Genomic DNA, 23,490 nt, shown 5'->3' with positions numbered 1-23,490 from the left:
AATATGTGCTAATAAAGTACCTAAACAGAAAAAAGAAAAGATTTGAATTTGATACCTACACAGAGGTACCGTTGGATGCAGAAAAACTTTTTTTCATTAAACAATTTAAATGCAGATAATGAAGATTGTTGATGTTTTAAACAAATATTTAAATTATGAAACATATANTTATTAAATAATTTTCATTTATACAATACATATAAATAGACTTAAAAATAAATGGATGCATTAACATAGCAACGAGATTGACAGGCATAACAATCGCACACGACTAGCGCATACATAAAGGAAAATAATAATTTCAAAACAATTATTGTACCTACAATAAGCTTAGAAAAGTCTGCATTGGGTTTGTGCGGGCAGATAATAAGCTCCAGAGTAAAGCTTCTTAGGTACAGATCGCCACGAAAGAATTAAAGCCCTTTCGAATGGTTCTTCTTCACAACCGGAACAAACGTTCATTACTGCGGTAACTTCGGCCTCTGCCGGTTCTCTGTCATCTTCCTTCCGCTGTTGTTGCATTATTGGCACATTGTGACCAATTCCTGCCAAACCGTATTGCAAGCTTTGCTCAAATGTTAATTCAAACGTTGGAGTGTCACCAAGGTAGTCATTATCGCTAAACGACCCAACAAATAGTTGTCTTTTCTTTTTCGAATCGGAAGATTCGTTACTTTCATCGCTGTCACCATTCATTACTGTTTCTTCTGAGTTATCTCCTTGACGTTTAGTTTTTCTTTTCGACGACAATTTCATTCCGAATTCTTTGTCATCTTCTATCGACAAATTCTCAACTTCTTTGTCTTTTTTGTGTTCCCTTTTAAATAACTGATGGGTTTCAAGCTGGGTCTTGTCTATAAATTGTACACTTGCTGGGTTTGATAACCTTGAATGGAATAACTCTCCACTAAGAAGAGACGGACCAGGGGTAGGTAAAATAGGTGTGGCAGGAAGGGGTTTAACACTGTTTTGAAGCAGTTGTTGTTGCAAGAGAGATTGGGTCTGCGGTTTTTGTAACGAATTACCGGTGAGGATGAGGGGTCTAGTGTTGGAGGGAGCTGGACTGGCTTGTCTGGAAGGCTGGCTGAAGAATAATTGTGGTCCTCTACCAGGAGGTCCAGGCAAAGTATCTGGCTGTAAACGAAAACTCAGTCTAGCAAATAAGTGGAAATTTTCGTAATATAACTAAGTAGGTAATACAGAAACAGAAAAACAAATTCAGTATAAATAAATTGTAATCGTTTTAATTTTAATTTCATCTTCTTAATGTCTTCACTCCGAAGACTGGTTCGATTTTAATTGAATTGAAACTAATAAGTGTTACTTACGATTGGCAAATTGAAGGTTCAATTAGGGTACTGAATATTGCAAATGAGAATTACTTATTGTTGAAAATAATTGTAAAATACGCTGATTTGCAGAATTGTGAAACGGAATTCTAAGCATCATAAATTATTTATTTACGGTAAACAGGTTCACTCTTTTTGCATCACTAAATAGAAACTGTTGCATTTATTTTAAGGTGAAAACGGTTGGCGTAATCTGGTAATCACCAGCTACACTAGGTGAAAATAACAATTTTTAAATAGGCACTTAAATTAATATAAATTTCGTAAAAATAAAAATTTAATTCTGAAATATAGTTAATAAATAAAAAAAACCGACACTTACGTGTGGGAAGAAAGGGTTGTGTACAAAATTCCAAGTAACCCAATGTTGCGGTACTTTGCCAGGTAAGTTGCTGCTAGCAATTTCGAAAGCGGCTTCTGGATTGAGCTGACCGCCTATTAAGAGAGGGTGAGGGGGAAGTGTCGATCTGGGTGATGTAAGAGGTAATGGTGTTGTAGTAATTAAATTGCCATCGTGATCGTAAAGTTGACCGTGATGATGTTTGTGGTCTCTATGAGCTTTACCAGCTGTCAAGGCAACTTTATACAGTTGAAGCATTGTTATTTCCCCAAGCATTCCCCCTGCGCCTAAAATAGGGATAAATTAATTTATTTCTTTTGGTTCAGTAATAGTAAACTTTTATTATGCAACGGAAGCTGCGCGCGTACGACTAACGAAGATTTGTGGCTACGACATAAAGAGCTAGTTCGCATCCCGTTCAGAAGGATAAAAATGACAAACAATTTTATTTCTTTTTTTGGACTTGAACATTTTTTATGTCATTTTGTTTCTCCAAAATTCCTCCTGGTCTTTGAAAGGAAAATGAGTTATAATAAAAAAGAGAAAAACTTTTCAAACAACCGTTCGTTTAGCAAATCATTTCTAAAACTTTTTTCAATTTCTTTTCTTTGTTTTTCTTTTATTACAGCTAAACTTTCCAACAAACTATGAGTTTACAAAACGATTAATGTAAAATGATGGTTGTAGAGCGCTTCGTCGCAAGTTTTCCCTTCGGTATTTCTCCGTTCTTTTTTTTCCGATATTTCTCATCGGGTGAGTTAATGACCGCTGTTCTATTACTGAAACATCCCCGATCGAAGCCCTTACAGCGTCTTCGGAGAAACGTTTAGAAAGTCGAGCTTTTATTTATTGTTTTTGCGAGTTTTTTCTACCTTTGGGAGCATAATCTCCTTCGATAAATCCTCCACCGTATTGTGTTTGTTCTTGGCCGGTGATCGCTATTCCTCCAGATGGTATTTTGTGATCCACTAACTAAAGAGAAAATAGAAGTAAGATAAGAAAATTAACGCTGTAAATTAAGGCTGTTTTTCATTAAAATTGTGTGAAACGATCCGATAACAATCAATTAAAATAAATGGCAATTCGATTATTAATTATCAGCTATTAATATTGATATAGTTACAAACTGTATAAAAAACTGTAACTTAACCTAATTTATGTCAGTCAAGTGAATAATATCAAATGTCAATCATCAATTATTATTTGTTTAAAAGGAATACTAATTCATGCATTCTTATATCGTCTTTTATGTCAATAAAATAGGTTTTGAGATATTGATATTAATCTAAAGATTGTTGTAACTCATCAAGAAATAAATAATCATTTATAATTTTGTTAAATGTGAATGAACAAAGATTACCTCTTGTTAATAACATTCAAAAATTCTAGTGGTATTGTAACACTTAACAGATCTTAATACAAAATTTCTTTAACGAAGAATTATACCACAATAAGGAAGAAACTACCTTTACCTACCTTCCTGAAATAAATTTCAAATATAAGAGCTGAATCTGTGGTTGAAAGAGAAACCAGTGAAAGTTGTGATAAAAGTGCAAGTGAAATACACATATTTGTCTTTAATTACCTGCACATCATATTTAGATCCAGCAGAAGTAAATTAAATAGCAAGTGAAGTGAAGATTATGGTAACAAGTTTTTCTTTGTATAATATTTAAATTATCTATGCAAAAGTTGAACTAATAACAAAACAGTCACAATATTAAGTAATTGTTTATATGCTCAATTAAATCATATAAATCCTAAACCTTCCTTGAAAAAATTAAAAAGATGGTCGAAGTAGATTGAAAATATATAAACAAAAATCGTCTTAACTACACTTAACTGTAATGCTCAACGAAAGCATTTTTCAAAACGTTTGAGTATAAAGCAGTTAATTCTGAAGTTGATAATACAATTTTCTCATCTAAAAATTACAAATTCCTTATAAGAATATAGTACAACTACGCGAAGAAATGGGTAACACATCAAGACCCAGTTCCGTTTCCATTTTGCGAATTACACCAGCAGTTATTGCGCCAGACAAAATGGATTTACCTATATTTTTTGTTTTGTTCTAGCGTGTGCTTAATTCCACTAATGCAGTGTCCTACTTTAGTGGAAGATAAAAGCAAGGATTCCATGAAAACTGTGCTGTAGAAAAGCAAACAATACGTTCTGTGTTTAATACTGTTAACGTTTTTTAGGCTGTTTGTTTATGCATTATATGTCCAAGTCATTAAATTAAAAACCGACGCCGAATTCGTTAGATTCAGTCGAGCGCCGTTTTTGTGTGACAATTGAGATAGATTCCTTCACATTAATCCTTAAACAACCGATTTCATTTTAACTGTAGGAATTATACACAACTTTGCATTACAATATACATTACAGCTAAAAGTTTAACAGACCATAGGAAAATATTGGTAGAGTTAATGATTATTGTGACGCGTACAACATACGGGGTTTTACTCCCCTACAATAACTGAACGACTTGACAGACAGCGACTAATCTTTGAGTACTAAGATATATCCTATATCATCGTTTGTTGGATGTACTGTTACTGGGACTAGTATAAAATTACGACAATTTGTATAGATAAACTTCTTATGTTCATTTAGTCCATCAACTTGATCACTGTAAATTCCGTAAGCAAAATAAATAATAAAAAGTAAAAGTAAAAGACAAGATACACTTAAATACTGGAAAAAAAGGTAAAAAGGAGAAAAGGCCAATAGCAAAAAAGTGAAAGAGGAGGAATTACCTTTTGGAAATTATCTATCAATAAAAAGAAAATAAATAATAATTTTGATAAAAGCAATTCCTTAAAAATTTCTTAATTAGAACTTCACAGGTCACCACTGTACACAAAATTCGTCCGAACTACCGCTACAGACATCTAAAGCTAATCGACTTATGGAACGAATTATCCTTCGCGTTTTCCATGGTCAGTTAAAATTTTACCAGTTAATGCAAGAAAATCAAATAGAGTAAATGTCTCTAGCTGGAGATGACACCCTAAGTGTCGAAACACATCAGTGGCGTACGTTATACTAATAGGACGAACGCTAAAATTTATTGAAATCACCATGAATACTTAATGTTCAACATTGCTAACGATCAGTTATAATTAGAACCATAATATAATTAGATATGTGTGTATATAATATATCGACCCAGATTAGTGACCGACTGCATAATAATAGGTACTGCTACCCGTAATGACAATCGCTGTCTACTATTTTATTATCAATACTCGATATAATTATAAAATAGCGAAGGTCAAACGAAGTTTTTGAAAAGGAATACTTTTAACAATTCGCATGTCCTATTTGTTTGTAAACATTTGCAGAATACATTCTCATTTATAACCTTGTAACCGCTAGAATAATTACATCAATATGTTTCTGCCTACCTAGTTAATCCCATACAATATTGTACGAGCACCTCAAGCTTCACAGTGTTGTTTTAGTTTATTAATACAACCATCATATTTCAATTACCTAAAGGATGTTAGTTTTTCCGCACAAAAAGCAGGTACGTAAATGAATAACGGAATGAGCACTGACCTAGTAATAAATAATGTTAAAATTCTGATGAATATAATAATGCGTAAGGACAATGTTATGTCCCTTTTGCTATAAAATTAATATTTACTCATGAGCCACCACTGGAAACAGGTGGTCACATATCCTACATCAGCTTATAAAGTTAGTGTTATAAGTAACTAAAGTTATAAATAACTAAATGTAAGGCAACTATAACTTCCCTAGACAAAAATTTTCAGTCTCTCTCCAGTCTCTCAGAGTCTTTAAGAGTCGTCCAGCGTCTCTGAGAGCGTCTCTCACAGTCTCTCAGTTATTGCCTAGGTGTTTTTATGGATCTCTCACAGTTTCTGTATGAGAGACTCAAACGATAAAATTGTTAATTCAGAGATTCGAGTCTCTCACAGAGAGACTGAATGAATAAAACTGAAAAATTGAGAGACTCGAGTCTCTCGTAGAAAGACGGGGTCTCTGAAATATCTTGAACTTAGAAAATTGTAACCAGACTTAGACTTATCGAGACACCACTTATTGAGAGATTCGAATCTCTCGTTCAGAGATTCGAGTCTCTCGTTCAGATTCTGGATACGAAATGAGGATCTCCTTATGAGCGATTTGAGTCTCGTTTAGAGACGCTAAACAGCTTTTTCGACAGTCTCTCTCAGCGACACCAGAGAGACTCGATGAGAGACGGAGACTCGAGTCGCGCTTTCAGAGACTCTGAGACACTGAACATTTTTATCTCGGGTTATAGTTTGATTACTCCTGTCAAAGACTTAGAGCTTCTTCAATCTTAATTCAATTTTATGGTCAATTGACGCGGCTCAGTAGACCAGGTGACTTTTTATTGGACTTATCTCCTATTCAAATATTTAACGCAAAAAGGCTCAAGCACAAATTGCACCAAGAGCTACAAAGTATTTGTCTTTTATTTACCCTATTAAGGAAGCCTCGTCCAACTCTTTCGGCATTTACCCAAATTTGCCATTCGCCTGTTCGTCCGTTCCAACTCTGACAGGAATGGTACCATCTGTTCATTCTTAAAGGATAATTAAGACGATAGAGTGTGTGTCCATGAACTGATAAACTATAGTAACTCGATCTTTCGGTATTTGATACCCAAGCAAGTATGGCACGTGGTTGATTTTCAACTGTAAAATAAAATTTGACAATAAAATGGTACCACTAAAAGCTCCGTATGTGTAGTTATCAATCATCATCATCATAAGGTCGTCAGTCCTAAGACTGGTTGGACACGCACCTCCACTCCTTCCTATCCTATCGCATTTCCCTAAAACTAGAACATCCCATATCCTTAACTATTTGCGAACAGTAATCTAATCTAGGTCTACCTCTGCTTCTCTTAACTCCTGTTTCTGCCTCTAATATGTTATAGAGGCCTCTGTTCTATTCTTTCTAATACCTCTTCTTTTCTAACCTTCTATATCTACGGTATCTTCATCATTCGCCGACAACACCACATTTCGAACGTTTATAACCATTTCTTTTCCGCCGCGCTCACGGGTTCATGTTTCGCACCTGTACAGCGCCACGCTCCAAAATACACATTTAACAATCTTTCTCTATTTTCTAAATAATTTATAGTATAGAAGTAAATCAAGCCACAAATTATTCATAATAAGGAAATGACCAACCCCTTCAGCCTCTTCTTAAAAATTTGTGCCTTAGTCCTTTAATGGTTTTTAGTGAAATCTATAACTCTATAGGTTTTTAGTAACTATCAAAATGAATAATCGTGAAATAGATTATTTTTGTTTTAAATTCGTAAAACAAACAAACTTAAAAAAAATATTTATAACAATAACAATTCAGTGTGTTAGACGGTCAGTCGAGATCGTAAGGACCCTGATGTCCTGCGCGATGGAGGTCGCGGTGTAAACCCAAATACGTTGGTATTAGGTTTATTTTCAGCATCGTGAATCCATGAAGTAATATTTTAAAACTAAGTTAGTGTGTTATACATGGCGAATAGTGAGGATAATTGGTCAACTAATTTATGCTTTCTTTTTCGCTGTCTATTAATTTCAAGTTTACTGTCAAGGTAAAAAACAGTTCCGCTAGCAAAGTCGTATCAAGCAGGTATTAGCGTTTATAAAAAAGTGAAATCGAATGTCAGGTTCAAACCATTGAAATACTTTTTCATTTCTATTACATTAACTTTTTGTTACATAAATACATAAATATTGTCTTTATGGTTTTATATAAATAACTATATTTTGCATATTTTTTCGAAGCGATGATGGGTGTATTGCAAATGCATACAGTGAATAATTTTATTGCAAACGTCTTATATTCAAAAAAAAAAAAAATGAAAATACAATAACGTACTTACAGTATCACAACGACAGGATAGAAGAATAGAAATGGTTTTGGTTTAAAAACAAGCATTTACTAAAAGTTTCCTGTTAATATACTTGGTTTAACAGCAAAATACAATTTGTTTTCTTCTTAACGTTTCCACCCCACTAAACAGTGATTACGCCGTCACAGCCTTATTAAATCCAGATTAAACTGATTTGATTAATTTATAGGTATTTTCAAATTTTATTCCTGGATAAATTAAATATTTGAAAATTAACAATAAAGTATCTATCACCTACTAACTAGTGTTAAATATAAATTGCTTTTGAACATCCGATTTTTATTATAATGCATGATAAGATTCTGTATGGATAATGAAGGTTCATCTTTGATTAAGACAAACAGATGATCACGGGAACTAAAAAATTTTCAAAATATGCAAAATACCGTGAATAATTCTCTGTATACTTCTTTCGCTGTCCGTTTCATGTAAAACATAAACATTGGTCGACCTCAAAGCATCTCAACCATTTTGCAATACTGTATATGCTAAAAATTAATATTGAATTTCATTTTTTGATTTGTAATATGAATTATTTTTCGTCTAAGAATTTGGTGGTCATCTTCTTTAGAATTGTTAATTAACTATTTAATTTCTATCATGTACAACAATTTAAACGCAAAGTTTATTTTTTGTGACTGTTTATGTACACCACGAAAGCAATAAAAAGATTAATTTATTCAATAATTACTGTTACTTGCCTATGTACAAATTTTTAAATCATTGTAATTATTTAAATTAATTAATTAATTCTAGTTAATTTAGCATGTTCGATTATGTTTAATTACAATGAAGTAATAACTGGAAACTGGCACTTGCAGTTACGTGCTAATGTAATAAGAATAACTTGAAAAAAGTGAAAATGTAATGTTTGGGTATAAGTAAGTATAAGCGTATGTTTACATGAATAAACGTAAAAGTTAAACTGCTGTTGAAATGAAAAGTTTGCACCTACTTTTACGTTAGTGAGAGTTAATTTTAAATCATATCGGTATATTAATACGTGAACGAATGTCAAAGTTTGTCTAGATTTTTAAGGTATAAAAGGAGAGGAATGAAAAATCATTTGAAAGGAAAATAGAACGCATTTGAATACGTATGTAATCATTTTCGGTAAGAAGCCATACGAAAGTACCATATGGTGTTTTTCTTTACGATAGCTGTAGAAAATAATGGAAAATTCTGAAGAACGTTGTAACTAAAGCTCTTTACAACGTTTTAAACCAAGTGAACAACGTCATTTGAGAAAATTGTTTATATTCAAATCAGTTGACAAGTGCGTGACTGATTGTTACTTTCATACATCACTAACAACGTAATGAAACGAATGTTTCTGATCTACATTTAAATTTCTTTCTATTCTAACCTGATTTTATGAATGCATCAAGTGCGGTCATTTATACTTTCAGTCATTTGAAAGTAATAGACTGTCTGCAGAACGTTCCTTATTTGTAAGCGAAAGATGATCTTATTCCTGAGGTGACCTTAATTTTTAATTTATTTACTTCCTGTTTGCACTTGTACCTCCAAACTTATTTTTCTCCTCAATAGGTACCTGAGTTGTTCGCTTGAACGAGATTAACCTCCTGAGCAGTGAAAGTGAATTTCATCGAAAGGACATTTTAGACGCTCCTTAAACTCGCCGTTAGTGAATTTCGAACTTTGTCCAATAAAGATTTATAAGGTTGATAAATCACAATAAGCACGGTTGTTTAATTAAGGAGATTGTGCAATTACACACCCCAATAAATTTAATACCGGAAAGGGAGAACGATAAATCTAAGAATTAATTGCTCGACGAGTATTATCTATCTAATTGCAAGATTGTTTGTTACGAAAAATTGAAACATACTCCCGGAAACACATTGAAATAATAAATATATAGATATTACACATAATAAGCAATTTGGTAAAGAAGCAAGCTGAGATCAGATAACTGTTCACAAATAGTTAAGGATGTGGGAAGTTCTAGTTTTAGTTTACAAATGCAAAGATTAAAAAAAATGCGAAGTGGTCTGTATTCTGTCGAAACTACCAGACGCGGATCGCGATTTCGATCTTTTTGGATCTCATCAGCTCGTCGGAGGCAGCTCCGACAGAACACAGACCAACTTTTACCTGCTGTCTTAACAGAGCGTTTTAGAAAATACTACAAATGGCGCAGTAAACGCCATCTGTAGCACGATGCTACATTTTAGGATTACGTATGCTCCAATAAGGTCCACTTATGTGGATATCTACTTGCTGAAAACGAATCCCGGCGTAGCCAACCTCAACGTGATAGGCACGTTAGCTTAATCGAATAATATAATTCGAAGTGGTCTGTAATGTCTGTAATGCAAAGATTATCTTAGGATAGGAAGGAATGGAGGTGCGTGTCCAACCAGTTTTAGGACTGACGACCTTATGATGATGAAAATGTTTGGTACACATATCAAAATCAAAATAGAAGCAGAAAAAAGTCTATTCAAAAGCACCTGCAACACGTAAAAAAATACCTTGGATTTAGGGTAAGGTTGGGTAAATCGTACCATAATCTAAATCGTACCACCGTTACTTTTCATATTTAGGATGCATATTGTGCTATCTTGTGTTCAAACTTAAAACCTATTATTCAATACAAATTAATGTAGATGTCATGTTTTTTGCAATGACGGTTGTATTTACGAATATGGTGGATAATGAAAAAGGCAGTTTACGGGTGTAATATTTCCTTGTCGTGTCTAAGGCTTTATTTAATACTAGGTAAGTACAACACGATGTATTTTAGTATGCACTGATTTAATAGCAATTTATTGTCAACCACACACTAAAAGAAGATTAAAATATGCTGTACAAATGTTTTGTTCTAACTAAGAAAACAAAACGTAGAAGTCCGATAAATCGTACCGACAAACGTTGTTAAATCGTACCGGTACGATTTACCGGCCTAATACTTGTGTTTATGTGTTTTTATATTAAATTAGAATTGAAAACATTTCTTGTAGGGCCCAATGGTCTGTTATTTAATATTAAACTCATTAATACCGGTTGTCTTAAAAATAGCACATATCGCATTTGATTTATCAGACTGTTGTTGTACATAGGTATAATATAAAACTGTAGTGGCAAACAAAAGGAAGTACCATCATTTGCGTTCACTAAACAAAGTAGCCAACGAAAAAAACATGCATTACGGCCGGCTAACAGTATTGGACAAGGATTGGCACAACATCTTATAAAATTAGAAGTTTCTGTGTTTAGAAGCTTCTCTGTTTTGGATAACACCTAACATATGTTCGTCGCCTGACATTTCAAGTTGCTGAAAAGATATATTCCACATACTTTCAACAGAGAAACAGGACTAGGTCGGAAAAATTGGTTTTACAATTTTATGAAACGGCATCCCTTTTTGTCTTTGAGACTACCAGAGAAAGTATCTATTGCTAGATCTATTCGGGATTCAATAAGCAAAGCGTCTCGACCAAAAACAATTCAAATAGAACTAAACAGTAAAGATTGGTATTGCCTAGTATGCGAAAATACTGCTATTGAGGATATAGTGCAGTGCCAAAATTGCAAGCTGTGGGTCCATGAAAGCTGTGCAGGTTCTGGGAAATCTTTAAAAAAATATATTTATGTTAATTGCAAATAAATATTTAGTTTCTTCCATAAAACAAGTTTTAGGTACGATTTGGAGACATAGAGGTACGATTTACCGAATAAGTTTGCCAAATCGTACTGCTCGAAGGGTTTAAGTTTTATTAAGTTTTATATATGTTGTAAGTATTATATTTAGGTTTTCTTTTGCCTATAAGCAAAATAAACTTCTTTTTACTCAAAAATGCTTTTACTAACACTTAATGTAACAAATTAAAATTTAAATCCATGAATTACTTAAAAATGGTACGATTTAGCCTACCTTACCCTATTTAAAGTGAGAACCTTTTTTCAAATAATGAATGAATCTGTCCAACAAAAGCAGCAGGGATTTATATTACCTTTGCACAAGTAAAAATATTATGTTCAGGCTTAATCCAAACAATTTACAAACACAAAATATTAAAATCCCAGAAGAAAAAATTCAAAAAAATAAAATAAAAGATAGGATGGTAGGACATCTTCAACATAATCATCATCATAAAGTCGTCAGTCCTAAGACTAGCTGGTCACGCACTTCCACTCTTTCCTTTCCTGAGCTAATCTTTACATTTCTTTAAAACCAGGCATTGACATACTTAAAGCAGAAGCATGAATAAAGAGAACCAGAAAATGATCTAGATTGGATAACTGTCCGCAGATAGTTAAGGATGTCGGATATTGTAGTTTTCCGCAAACATTGGCTGAGCTTTTGGATAGGAAGGAGTAAAATGTGTCCAACTAGCCCTAGACCGATTACCTTGTGATGATGTTTAGTATTTCTTATAATTATAGGTTTTATATTAATTTAAATATAATAATGTATACTTATTTTTTTTATTAATTTAAGAATTTCAATATTCACTGTGGATTTATACAGTACAATTCACTTTCGAAATATGCTCATAACCAGCAAAGATAAATTAGATAACAAGTGAAGTGAAGATTATATTAGTAAGTTCTTGTTCCTATAGCTAACAGTAACTATTTTCCGCACTACTTAATGTAGTACAACTTGAATAGAATCAGTCACGTGAAAAGGTACATTAAATAGGTATATTTGGTTGCTGCCATTAGGTAAATAAATATCTTAATATTAAAATACTACAAATGGCGCGGTAAACGCCATCTGTAGTACGATGCTACATATGAGGATTACGTACGCTCCAACAATGTCCATTTAAGTATATGGATATTTACTTGCTGAAACGAATCCCGGCGTACTTTACTTCAACGTGTTAGGCACGTTTTTTTTTATTAAATAACTTAATAGATAAATAGTAGTCTTACCTGCATATGAAAATACGGGATGATCGTTACTGTGATTATAAAATTTAGACCAATAACAAAGTGTAAATTCCTTTAATTCTGGAATGCCGATTTTGTATTGGATATATTGAAAATAAAGGTCCTGAGTAAAACCGACTTTGTGCAGTTCACACTGATCACTCGCGATAGATTTGTCCAGGGCCGGCTGTTTATACTGTTGAGCGATTAAACGACTGTATGAAGGTGGCTCGGTGGCGGACGAAACGCCGCTGTGAGTATGGCGATAGACGTCGGCAGGCAGCACAGGCTGCCAGTCGCTCACACAAAAACAAAAAGGTGCCAAAAGGAATAAAATCAATAACTGCTTCATTATGATTTTCTCTTATAATCAGTTTTATGGAGGACGTTGCGAGGGGAAGTCCTTACATCAAGACATTCTGAAATAAAGGATTCATTTGAAATTGGAATCATTTATATTATCGTTGAAAATAAATTAATAATAAAATCATTAAATACGATAATTGTTTATTATTCAACGAATGTTTCCGAATGGCGTATTATTCGAGTCATTTGAAAAGCAAAAATGTGGTAAAATAATTGTCAATAAGTTTCAAATATATTTTCTGCAATCAGTGAACGGTGTCGTATCGTAACTGATGGAAAAGAAATTAAAAAAGGAAATAGTGAAACTTACACAACAGTTTTACTTCAATTTTACAATTTTGTTAACGATTGCTTGATTGTACAACTAGGTATATCTATCTAGTGCAGCACAGATTCCTTCTGTAAACTATTCTTAAGCAGATACTTAATGATTTTGAATATTCATTTGAATAATAATTTTTTTGTAACAATATCTTTTCATCTCATAACATTAATATTTACAATATTAGCAGTGCTTATTTTTAATACTAAATCGTCGATTTACAGTAGTAGAATTTATGATAGTAATAAACACCTGTATGTATTGCAAAATTGCTATAAATATTTGACCAACTTTCTAGTAAATGTCGAAAAAAGACACCAGCTCATTAAATTTGAAACCACAATCACAACCTCGTTTTTCTATTATATATTTCATATATTTCACAATAATAGCTGCTCCTACGAAATTTATATTTCGATTATTTTGATCATTTTACAATCAGCTGTTAATAAAATTACTTTTATCAATAATCAATGACCCCAAATGCCTTAACCCCGTCTTTAAATCAAACCATTCATTACCTCCAATCGTTGGTTTATCAAGAAAAATTGAATCAAATTGAATATCTCCACTTAATAATTTAAAACCAGAAGAAAGGGGTATTTATAATTAAAATTCATTTCGTCTAGTATTAATAAATTAACTTGGTAAAGAAGATTTAATTAAAAACTGCTTTCACTGGTACTATTATATTTACACCTTTAGCAGTTTCCTTTTCAATTTTCATAGAATTCAACTGAACGTACATCAGAGATTTAGAAGTTCAGACTTTCTTCGAACAACAGCAGGTATTAATGAAATTAAATTACTATTTACTAATGTAAGCAGAAGGAAAAGTCTAGGTTACGCTAGTAAAAGACGTAGATTAACAACTACATGATTATTCAAAATCATGGGTTTTACGTATAAATTATATGTCTGCAAAATAGCAACCATTTTTCTAAGCCCATATGGGTATTTGTATGCTATTGAAACACAAATTACCATTAAAAGAACTTTTAAGTGACTGTCTGTGGACTTATTTTATACGATTCAGTCAAAAAATTTAATAAATCGAAAAATACTTGAAACAAACTTTAAAAAAACAAACAGAAAGCCGCCATCATTTCTACCACTTTGACAACAAAGCACAAAAGAAGCATAACTCATCGTAACCTTGCATTGAACCTTGAATCGCGCATAGCTATGAAAATTGAAAAGTTACCTCTTACTTCCTGCAACGTTCATTTAAATTTCTACAGAGAAAACTCATAAAATGAACATTGTAAGATGCAACTAAGTGAAAACATGTGTAAATTGACATCTACGTTCATATAATAGAAGGTAAGAAAATACGCGGAAGTAACAGAAGTTACTCCAAAGTCATGTACATAACATATACAGAAATTAAAGAAGATCACCTTGTGAAAGTGCTCTGCAATAAAAAAAAAATAATTAGTTCTATTGGCAATTAGTTGAGACATTCTCATATTCATATTTGCAAGTTACCTTTCACTTGCTTAAATGCGTTTTAAACTTGAGAGTGAAAATTTAGAACACTACTGTGTAACTGCAAAGGAACTGTGAGGAAAGATTGAATTAATTTTCATGTTTTAACGGTAATAGTATTACGTGTTAGTTATTATTTAGTAATAATCAGTTATTGACTTTATAAGTATCTGTTCATATTTACTATACGACATAGGCAAAATTTACCTACAGGTGATAAATTCTTTACTATTTACGATTACAGTCACAAATCTATACTTGAATTATCATCATCATCATAAGGTCTTCATTCGTATGACTGGCTGGACACGCATCACCACTCTTTCCTATCCTGCGCTAACCTTCGCATTTCCCTAAAGCTAGAGCAACCCATATCCTAATCTAATCTAGATCTACCTCTACCCCACCTAACTTCCGTTTCTGCCTCTAATATCTCTGACCAGACCTTCATGCCTGAGAAGGTGTTCTATCGATCTATCTCGCCTATTTCTTATTGAGTCCTCTGTTCTCTTACTGTTTCTAATATCTCTTCATTTCTAACCTGCTCTTTCCACAGTATCCTCATCATTCGCCTATAACACCACATTTCGAACGCTTCTAACATTTTCTTTTCCGCCGCGCCCACTGTCCATGTACAGCGGCGTGCTCTAAACATATACCTCTAACAACCCTTTTCGAATTTCTAAATTAACCATTCGCGGGCATAAAAGTGACTTCTTTTTATTGAAGGCGACTCAACCCTGCGCTATCCTCTGCTTTAAATTCCTGCTACACCTTCCTTCCTGACTTATCTGACTTCCCAGATCGGTCACATCTTTTAATTTTTCGTCTCCTATCTTTATATTCACTTTTTCCCTACTTTTCCTTTCCTTACATACCAATATTTTTGTTTTACTTTTATTTATTTTCATACAGTACTGTTTTGTCAATACTGCTTCCATTTTATTTAACCTATCTCTAACTCCTCCTTGCTAGATGCTAATATTGCAAATCATCTGCAAATCTAAGCATACCAATCTTTTGCCCCTGTATATCTATCCCTACAGTTAATGATGGTGATCGCGTCTTCGATGTATAGATTAAAAAGTAGCGGTGACAGTGTGCATCCCTGTCTGACTCCCTTCCTAATATTTATTTCTCTACGTTGCAGCCCCATAAATATAACTGCCTGTTGCTCATTGAGTTATAACGTATTTATAATTGAAATTAATAATATAACTTTATGAACTTTAATGATGTATTAATTATATTTAGATGTCCGCCACATATTAGGCGGCATAAATAAAAGCAGAACTTCTTATGGGAAAATTCTTGCATGGTAAAACGTTCAAATAGTAATTTCGTATTTATTCTGAAAGGTCGAATTCCTGCATCGAAATGGCAATTAAAGTACTTATTAAACAATTTGTCTAATCTCAAAAACAAAGTTATTTGTTATATGAACAAGGTTCTGGCACCAATTAAACCATTCAAATTTGCTCGATTTGTTCCAATTCATGGTTGAACAATTTGAATGCTATACTAAAACATATGTAGGTTTGTATGCGTACTATAAAACCCAAAAGGCAGGTCAGTGTTTAAAAGAAAAAACCTATTCAACGTAATTAAAACATACAGTCAAGCAAAAAGAAGCCGAAAGAGAAATGACCACAAGTTATACGTAGGTATTAGGATGTGTATACCTAATTAGTTCCGTTCTTATACATAATATATAAGTAGCTAAGATGAATGAATTTAAATTTTAATTGCGGAATGTAGGTAGATAAATTAAGAACTGATTTTATTAAAGATCCAATGATATTCCCGGCGTATCCCTGGTCGTCCTGATCTAATATACAGATGGATCTATCGACACTGATTTCTGCGAGTGTTAGTTATACAAAAATGAATGCTTATTTTTTTCTTTACTTTATTTTAATCAGAAACCTTCCTTAGGGTCTAGATATCAACTCACTAAACTTCATCGTAATCGGAATAAGGCTTTAGATTTAGGTAACGTACACTCGACAAAGAAATAAACAAACATTCATTTATATATGTGTGTATGCTGAATATGAGAATATGTCTTCCAATTTTCATCAAGCCTTATTTCTGAATATCAAATTCAAAGGGTATTTTTCATATTGAAGACGACAGAATATAAGCCTGATTTGTTTACGTCTCTCAAAAAGCAATATGGCAGCCTTTAATGTGTGCTCGAGTTAATAATTCTACTTATAACTCATTGTACAAGCATGCAAAAAAAAATTAATAGGAGCGACCTTATTTTTCTCTTTTCCATTTTCACATAGTCTCATTTCCAATATTCACACCAAATGCAACCATTTATATGAACGTATAGTTTATGTTTTAGTTAATCTGAAATATCTTAATCAATTGTTCAAAAATGAAAGCATTTTTAGTTTAATGGAATTATAACGGACAATTTTCGTAAGAAATAAGTCAGTAACTAATTATGTTTAAACGTATAATAATTAATCTTTGCTTATCAAAACCGATCCTGCAGAAAGTAACATAAATAGATATAAGAGTTGCAGTATATTTGATCACTCTGGTTTATGTTTCTTTTCCATTTTGTTCTATTTTTACTGTACACTATTCATTGTGAAATTAAATATCTCCCTTTCATTAATTTAATGCCATTGCAGTTTTATTTTCCGAGGACATTATGTAAGTCGTATCTTTCAAGTGTTACATGGGCCAATTATTTAATCACATAAAAAAGAAATTTTGCAATTTAATAAAAGGAATTTCGAAGCGTTCGACGTGCATTAGTAAATTACATCAGTTTCGCTGGCAGGTTGATAATTTCGGACGAATTAAGAAATCGTTTTAAACTGGATCGTAGATTGGTTTCAATAAAACTAAAACGCCTCAATTGTTTAAAAAAATTGTCGAAAATTCAATATTTCATTACATACCTAATTGCCCTATAGGTACCTTTATGAAGTGTCCCAATATAATAATATAATAGAACATGTATCAGTTCTTTTAGCTCAATTAATTCCATGGTTGGATAGATCTGATATTATTCTTGGTTGAATGGTTGTTACAATGTTTATTATTTTAATATTTGCCCATATATGTATGTACTCACGCAATACATTCGTAAGAGTACACTCTCTATGTACGTATGCATTTCTTTTGCATGGTACAAATCATGTAACTTTAAAGAAGCAGAAATGTTTGATGCTCGAACACTTCCATCATTTAAATACAAAAGCTCTTATCACAAATAGAAATACAATTAGTAATCAATAACGTACGCAACAAAAATGGTGCGGATTTTTAAGGATTAGTATGACAGTAATAAGAATTACATAGGTACTTTTAATAAAATAGAACTAGAAAGAAAGTAGAAACTCTTAGATGGGATTGCTGTTAAATTAATACTGAAAGATATTTTTTTAGAAGAGGAAGATGACCCAGAATCTCGGGATGGGGGTTGAATAACAATATACTCATTGATTAGAAATGAAAACCCAAAAAAAAAGAAAGTGAGTAAACAACCAGTATCAACTTGAAAACGTCCTGCAGGTTACACAAACGTAGATACTACTAACTACCCTAAAAACGTTGTTGTGCAATTCATAACTTCCTTGAAATTTTCCAGTTTATATAATGAATGCTCTCTGTTGGTTTGTAACAGTGAATTTTCCCCATATGAATGAGAGACTGATAAATAATCATTCAAACAACTTGGAAAATGTTATTAGGATTTATGAATTGGATTCTGGCATACCAAATTACGACAATTAGAAAACAATTTTGTGTTTTAAATCACTCGAAAGAATCTTATTGATTACAGATCACTAAAAGCAATGAATCCCAAAAAAAAGCAATAGCAACGTAGCTGTTAATTAATACTATTATCTCATTAAAAAAAAACACTTTTCATAGTTCTTAATGTTCAAACCCTAGTTATTTAAATAAGAACCGAATAACATGAAAAACAACAATAGCCAAGTAAAGTACAAAAGTGATAGGAGATTGTGCTTACCGACTTGACTCACAATGACTTGATTTCATTACTTAATAGTAATAAATAAAAAATAATTCAAAGCACCTGCTAATTATTTGTTCCATTATATATATTAACCTTGCTAATTCCAAGATGAAACTGTACAATTCTTTTTAATTAGAGGGGCAAGGACTTTTATGTTTCATTACCTGAGAAAATCATGGCACTTATAAAGTTGTGAACGAGATCACATTCAGTGATAAACAAAAGAAACATTATTACATAACACTTATATCTGTTCTATATAATTAGGTTGGTTGTACATAAAAATAATACATAATATATTTCAAATAAGAAAAATTTTGCAAAATACTGTTTTGGAGTTCAGAGTTTAGCTTATCTTGTATCTTGATCTGTCACTGTGGATATACCTAAGCATATAACTTAAATATATATATATTGTAAGTACTATATGAATTAATAACAGTCAAGCAATGTTAAAATTCCAAAGTTAATATAGAAGAAGTAAAAAGTGTATCAATTTGATCAGTAGAAGAGAAAAAGAATCAGAGATGTTGTCAGTTACTCAGCTGTAACGTGTTTACGTGTGTACAGAATATTTTTTGACAAAAATGTGTTTCCTTAGCCCTACGCATGTTTAATCACGTTATCTTTTAAATAATAATTAAGAGAGAACCGCGGGAAAATTTACCTTTCGGAGATTGCGTTCACCTGTTTCCTAACTTCTGAAGAAAACGCACGATATCGCCACCTTACGAATTCTAAACAGTCTTTTGTAATCACTATCCCGTTTGAAAACTTAACTTTACGTTATACTTTTGCAACAACAATCGTTCACCACCTCACGCGTTTCCTCAAAGGAACTGGACTGAACGGGACCTTTCGAGTGACCACTTTCTTAAAGAAGGCTCTCCACACCGCGGTCCGGCACCGAGGAATTAAGACACAATCTGACAATAGTCGTGGACGATGGATGGTGGAAATAGCCGCCAGCGAGTTCATGTTACTCCAGGTGCTACAATGGCAAGAACAGTGGGGAATACTTTCTCTTAACCCGACACAACGCGATTGTAAAACTTCTACAATTTGCGGAAAGTGATTGAAGTGCGTGTTAAGCAAATCGAAACCAAAATCTTTGCTGCATTTTCCATGGATCGCGACAGAAACTTTCTTGTGTTCGAAAATGACAAGATATAAAATAATCTTTTACACAATTTACTACTCATAATTTATGTCTGTCCAATGGTCAATAAAGAAAAAATCTAGATCTAGATCTATTTAGTCAAATTGTATCATTTTTAAATCCATCCAACTTTGGTAAAAAGGTTGTATTACTAAACACTTTTTGCAACGACTAGTAACACAACATATTTAGTTCTAGAACAGGGTAAATTAAACCACATTAATGCCAGAATAAGATTTTTGCTATTATTAATGTTTCTATGTAATGAACTATTTCACTTTCAAATCGTTTAGAAATTGAAAATGGTAAATGTCATAAATAATTTGCTGGCTATAATAGGTTATGACCAACAGATTTCTCTCTCATGCAATCGACAATATCTGTTTTTGAACGCATATGGTGAATCAGAGCTTTGAGAGAAAAATGTGGAACATTTCCTTTAGAAATGCAATAATTTATCAATGGTTTCTTGACTATTTCCACAGGGCATTCTAAAAGGGAGCGGTGCTATGCACACTTGGTGTTGCTCAATTTACCTGATGATTTATCGTCACTATAAAACGTTGCCCTTTTTTAGAGTTCTTCTATTCTTTATGTTGCCAATCAAAGTATGCCTTCGAGGTGTCTTTTTGAAATGTATCAATTACATTTTACGATTGTTCAAAACTGTGCCGACTTACTTTCAGTCTCTTTGACTTTGATGTAAGGATTAGTAACTGAATATCTGTGGCTATCAATTGAATGCAAATTTTACTAATTTTAGTCATCCTGAAGAAGGAATATTGCTTAAAGTTAAACATTCTTATATGCGTTATTAAAGTTTCGATATCCTCAAAGAACAACTTTTTGAGGCGATCATACGATCCTTGGTGTCAGTCCCGTGTCCTAATTTCTTCATAGACAGTGAACACTAACAACAAATTCAAATAAAAAAGAAAATTTAAGTAAATAACACGATTGTAATGCTTCATAGATGACATGAAAAATAATTATGTAACGTTAATTAAATAAAAAACGTTTTTGCTTTGAGCCTTGACTGGTTCGATAGCGTGGATTAAACTTAAGGACTTCAATGGATGATGTATCAAATGTTTTAATTAAAATTTTAGAAATTTTATTAGTTTGCATATGTTGTTCTTCCTACTGATTAAAATGTTCCAGATAATAAACAATGTTCTTACGATTCTTTTACCACATCGTCCATTTCAATGTTCAAACGTACCATAAAAATTATTTTAGTGGTGTAGTTAATATTAAAAAGTAGTCTTAAAACGTTGTAAATATTTTGAAATTCGCACCAAAGAAAGCCTATCTGCTACCGAATTTCGGCTAGTTAATACAGTAGAATACGCTTATAATGACAAACAGGTCATACTAAGCGGGCGTCATACAAAGCATAGTCTTAGAAAATAAACAACTTTCTATTTTGGTTTTTACTAATTAGTTTAATAGAGAAAAAACTACAAATTATATATATTTATTAACAGAAAAAGAAAAAGAACGATGAATTGTAATATCAATATACATAAGAAGGGTCAGAAAAATGAGCGAAAATGTTACTATTAATCATTTGCGTCACTATAACCGAATATGATTTCTTGAGAATCAGTCATAATAAACGATATGTCATTTTAAACGTAGTCATTATATCCAAACTTTCCTATAGAGAATTTAATATGAAAACCAAACTTAACACTGCAATTACTTCATATTAAGTGGTTGGTCAATATAGGCGGAGTCATAATAAACGAATTCCACTGTNGAGCAATGCAATTGTAGTGGATAAAATGGTCAATTTTTCCGTGCAGTACTGTACGGATTATACGCTCCTCACAGGTTAAGAGTTTGGCCGAGAGTTGTCTCCTTTCTTTTCTGGCCTAGTGCTGTTCTTTTCTACTTTGCGCCGGTCAAACTAAAGGTCACATCGCTACAGAAACTAAACGAAGTATAGAAACATACAAAATGTTATATTTCGCAAAATGATTACGTTACAGTTACAGAAATGGCGCCAAAACGGAAATATACTACATTATTTATAAAGGAAAAAGTTGATATTATCAAAAATTCAGAGTCCGGAGTTACGGTTACATCTTACAACTTTTTTATGTTCCAGATTTGTTTAAAAAATGAAGTATATATAAATATGTATGCCTAATGTAACAAACGACTACTGTTTGATAATTCGAACAATCCTTTGCAATAATTAGTTAGGATTATTGAGGTTGTACTATACTTCAGTGCAAAGATATAAAGAAATAAAAGATAAATATTCGATGATTAATGCATTGGGCTGAATAAGATTGCAATCTAGGTTTGTTTAGGTTTTATTACGTCGTTAGTTTAATTAATAAAAATTCCTAAATGAAGATATTTACCTGTCAATATGGCATACCTTAACAAGAATGTCCGAATGGCGACGATCAATATCTACCACTAAGATACAGGAGTTTAATTAATAAAAATTCCACCAATAAACGCAGACATTAGTCATTACTGAAGATGTATCGAGATCAATTAAAATGACCATAAACCACGAAATTGTTATTATTAATTAACTATGAACAATGTTTTTATCCCTAACAATATTTTACTACGATTAGGGTAGTTTTGCTTGATGTAGATTTTGAGATGGAATGATAGTCTTTTTCTATGGTATACCAACTAAAATTTTCAATTTCCACCACTAAGACACAGGAGTTTAATTAATAAAAATTCCACCAATAAACGCAGACATTAGTCATTACTGAAGAAGATGTATCGAGACCAATGGAAATGATCATAAACCACGAAAGTTTTATTATTAATTAAGTATGAACAATATTAAATTACCCCAGAACGATTCCCTAATGTTTAAGCAAACTTATAAATTACATTTCATGTTTATCGTCATTGGAGGAAATACGTATGTTCGTCTAACCAATGCTTTCTCTGTTCTGCGATTATAATTTCTTAATAATACCATTAATGTGGGCAATATATGTATAATTTTAGTCATTTACAATATATCGTGATCCCTGATGTGTACCTAATTCAATGTTTCATTGCCGAAAAAAAAAATACACTTTCTAACGATGTGTTGAAGCTTTAATACAAAAAAAATTTATAACGAACTTTCACTTGAAATGCTGCGAAATATTTCTGTAGCTAATAAATCATTTCGTTAATATCGTCTCCATAAGCGTGCCAAGCACATGATTCACATAAATTATACCACCAAATTGACTAATCACACAGAAATTGAAAAAACTATTAATGGAAATTGATTGCACTAATTTTTGTTAATTGATAGGCACAGTCAAATTTGAATAATGTTGACAGTAAAACGTTCATACAATTTGACAACTTTCACTGCAACTGTTTTATTACACCGTAGCTTTATCAGGTGTCTAATGACAACAGAATTTGGACCATTAAGTTGGGTATGGCTACCCTGAAAATTATACTAATTTTTGGATGTAGTTGTAAAATTAATATAATATATTAAAGGTGTATGTTTGGAGCACGGCACTGTACGGGTGCGAAACATGGACAGTGGGCGCGGCGGAAAAGAAAAGGTTAGAAGCGTTCGAAATGTGGTGTTATAGGCGGATGATGAGGATATCGTGGGTAGAAAAGGTTAGAAATGAAGA

At 32.4% G+C, this 23,490-nt stretch overlaps 1 protein-coding gene across 2 annotated transcripts in view; it reads right to left on the bottom strand.

Moving 5' to 3' along the window:
- Nucleotides 1–323: 323 nt before the first annotated feature.
- Nucleotides 324–23,490, bottom strand: part of LOC108740787 — a 25,319-nt gene continuing 2,152 nt past the window's right edge. Inside the window, exons 1-6 of one of the 2 annotated variants that reach the window (XM_018475264.1) lie at nucleotides 19,370–19,865; nucleotides 12,524–12,939; nucleotides 6,169–6,383; nucleotides 2,562–2,661; nucleotides 1,672–1,976; nucleotides 324–1,134 (exon numbers count right to left, since the gene is read on the bottom strand). In XM_018475264.1, the coding sequence (XP_018330766.1) occupies nucleotides 331–1,134; nucleotides 1,672–1,976; nucleotides 2,562–2,661; nucleotides 6,169–6,383; nucleotides 12,524–12,872 (1,773 nt within the window). In that variant the 5' untranslated portion in view covers nucleotides 12,873–12,939; nucleotides 19,370–19,865 and the 3' untranslated portion in view covers nucleotides 324–330. Of the gene's footprint in view, nucleotides 1,135–1,671; nucleotides 1,977–2,561; nucleotides 2,662–6,168; nucleotides 6,384–12,523; nucleotides 12,940–19,369; nucleotides 19,866–23,490 lie in introns of those variants that run through there. The other variant, XM_025980231.1, reaches the window with a different exon arrangement.

This window comes from Agrilus planipennis, unplaced genomic scaffold, assembly GCF_000699045.2.
Source record: "Agrilus planipennis isolate EAB-ADULT unplaced genomic scaffold, Apla_2.0 scaffold22, whole genome shotgun sequence".
Classification (NCBI taxonomy): domain Eukaryota; kingdom Metazoa; phylum Arthropoda; class Insecta; order Coleoptera; family Buprestidae; genus Agrilus; species Agrilus planipennis.
The sequence above is the reverse complement of the archived record's forward strand: the minus strand, read 5'-3'. Positions and strand labels throughout refer to the sequence as shown.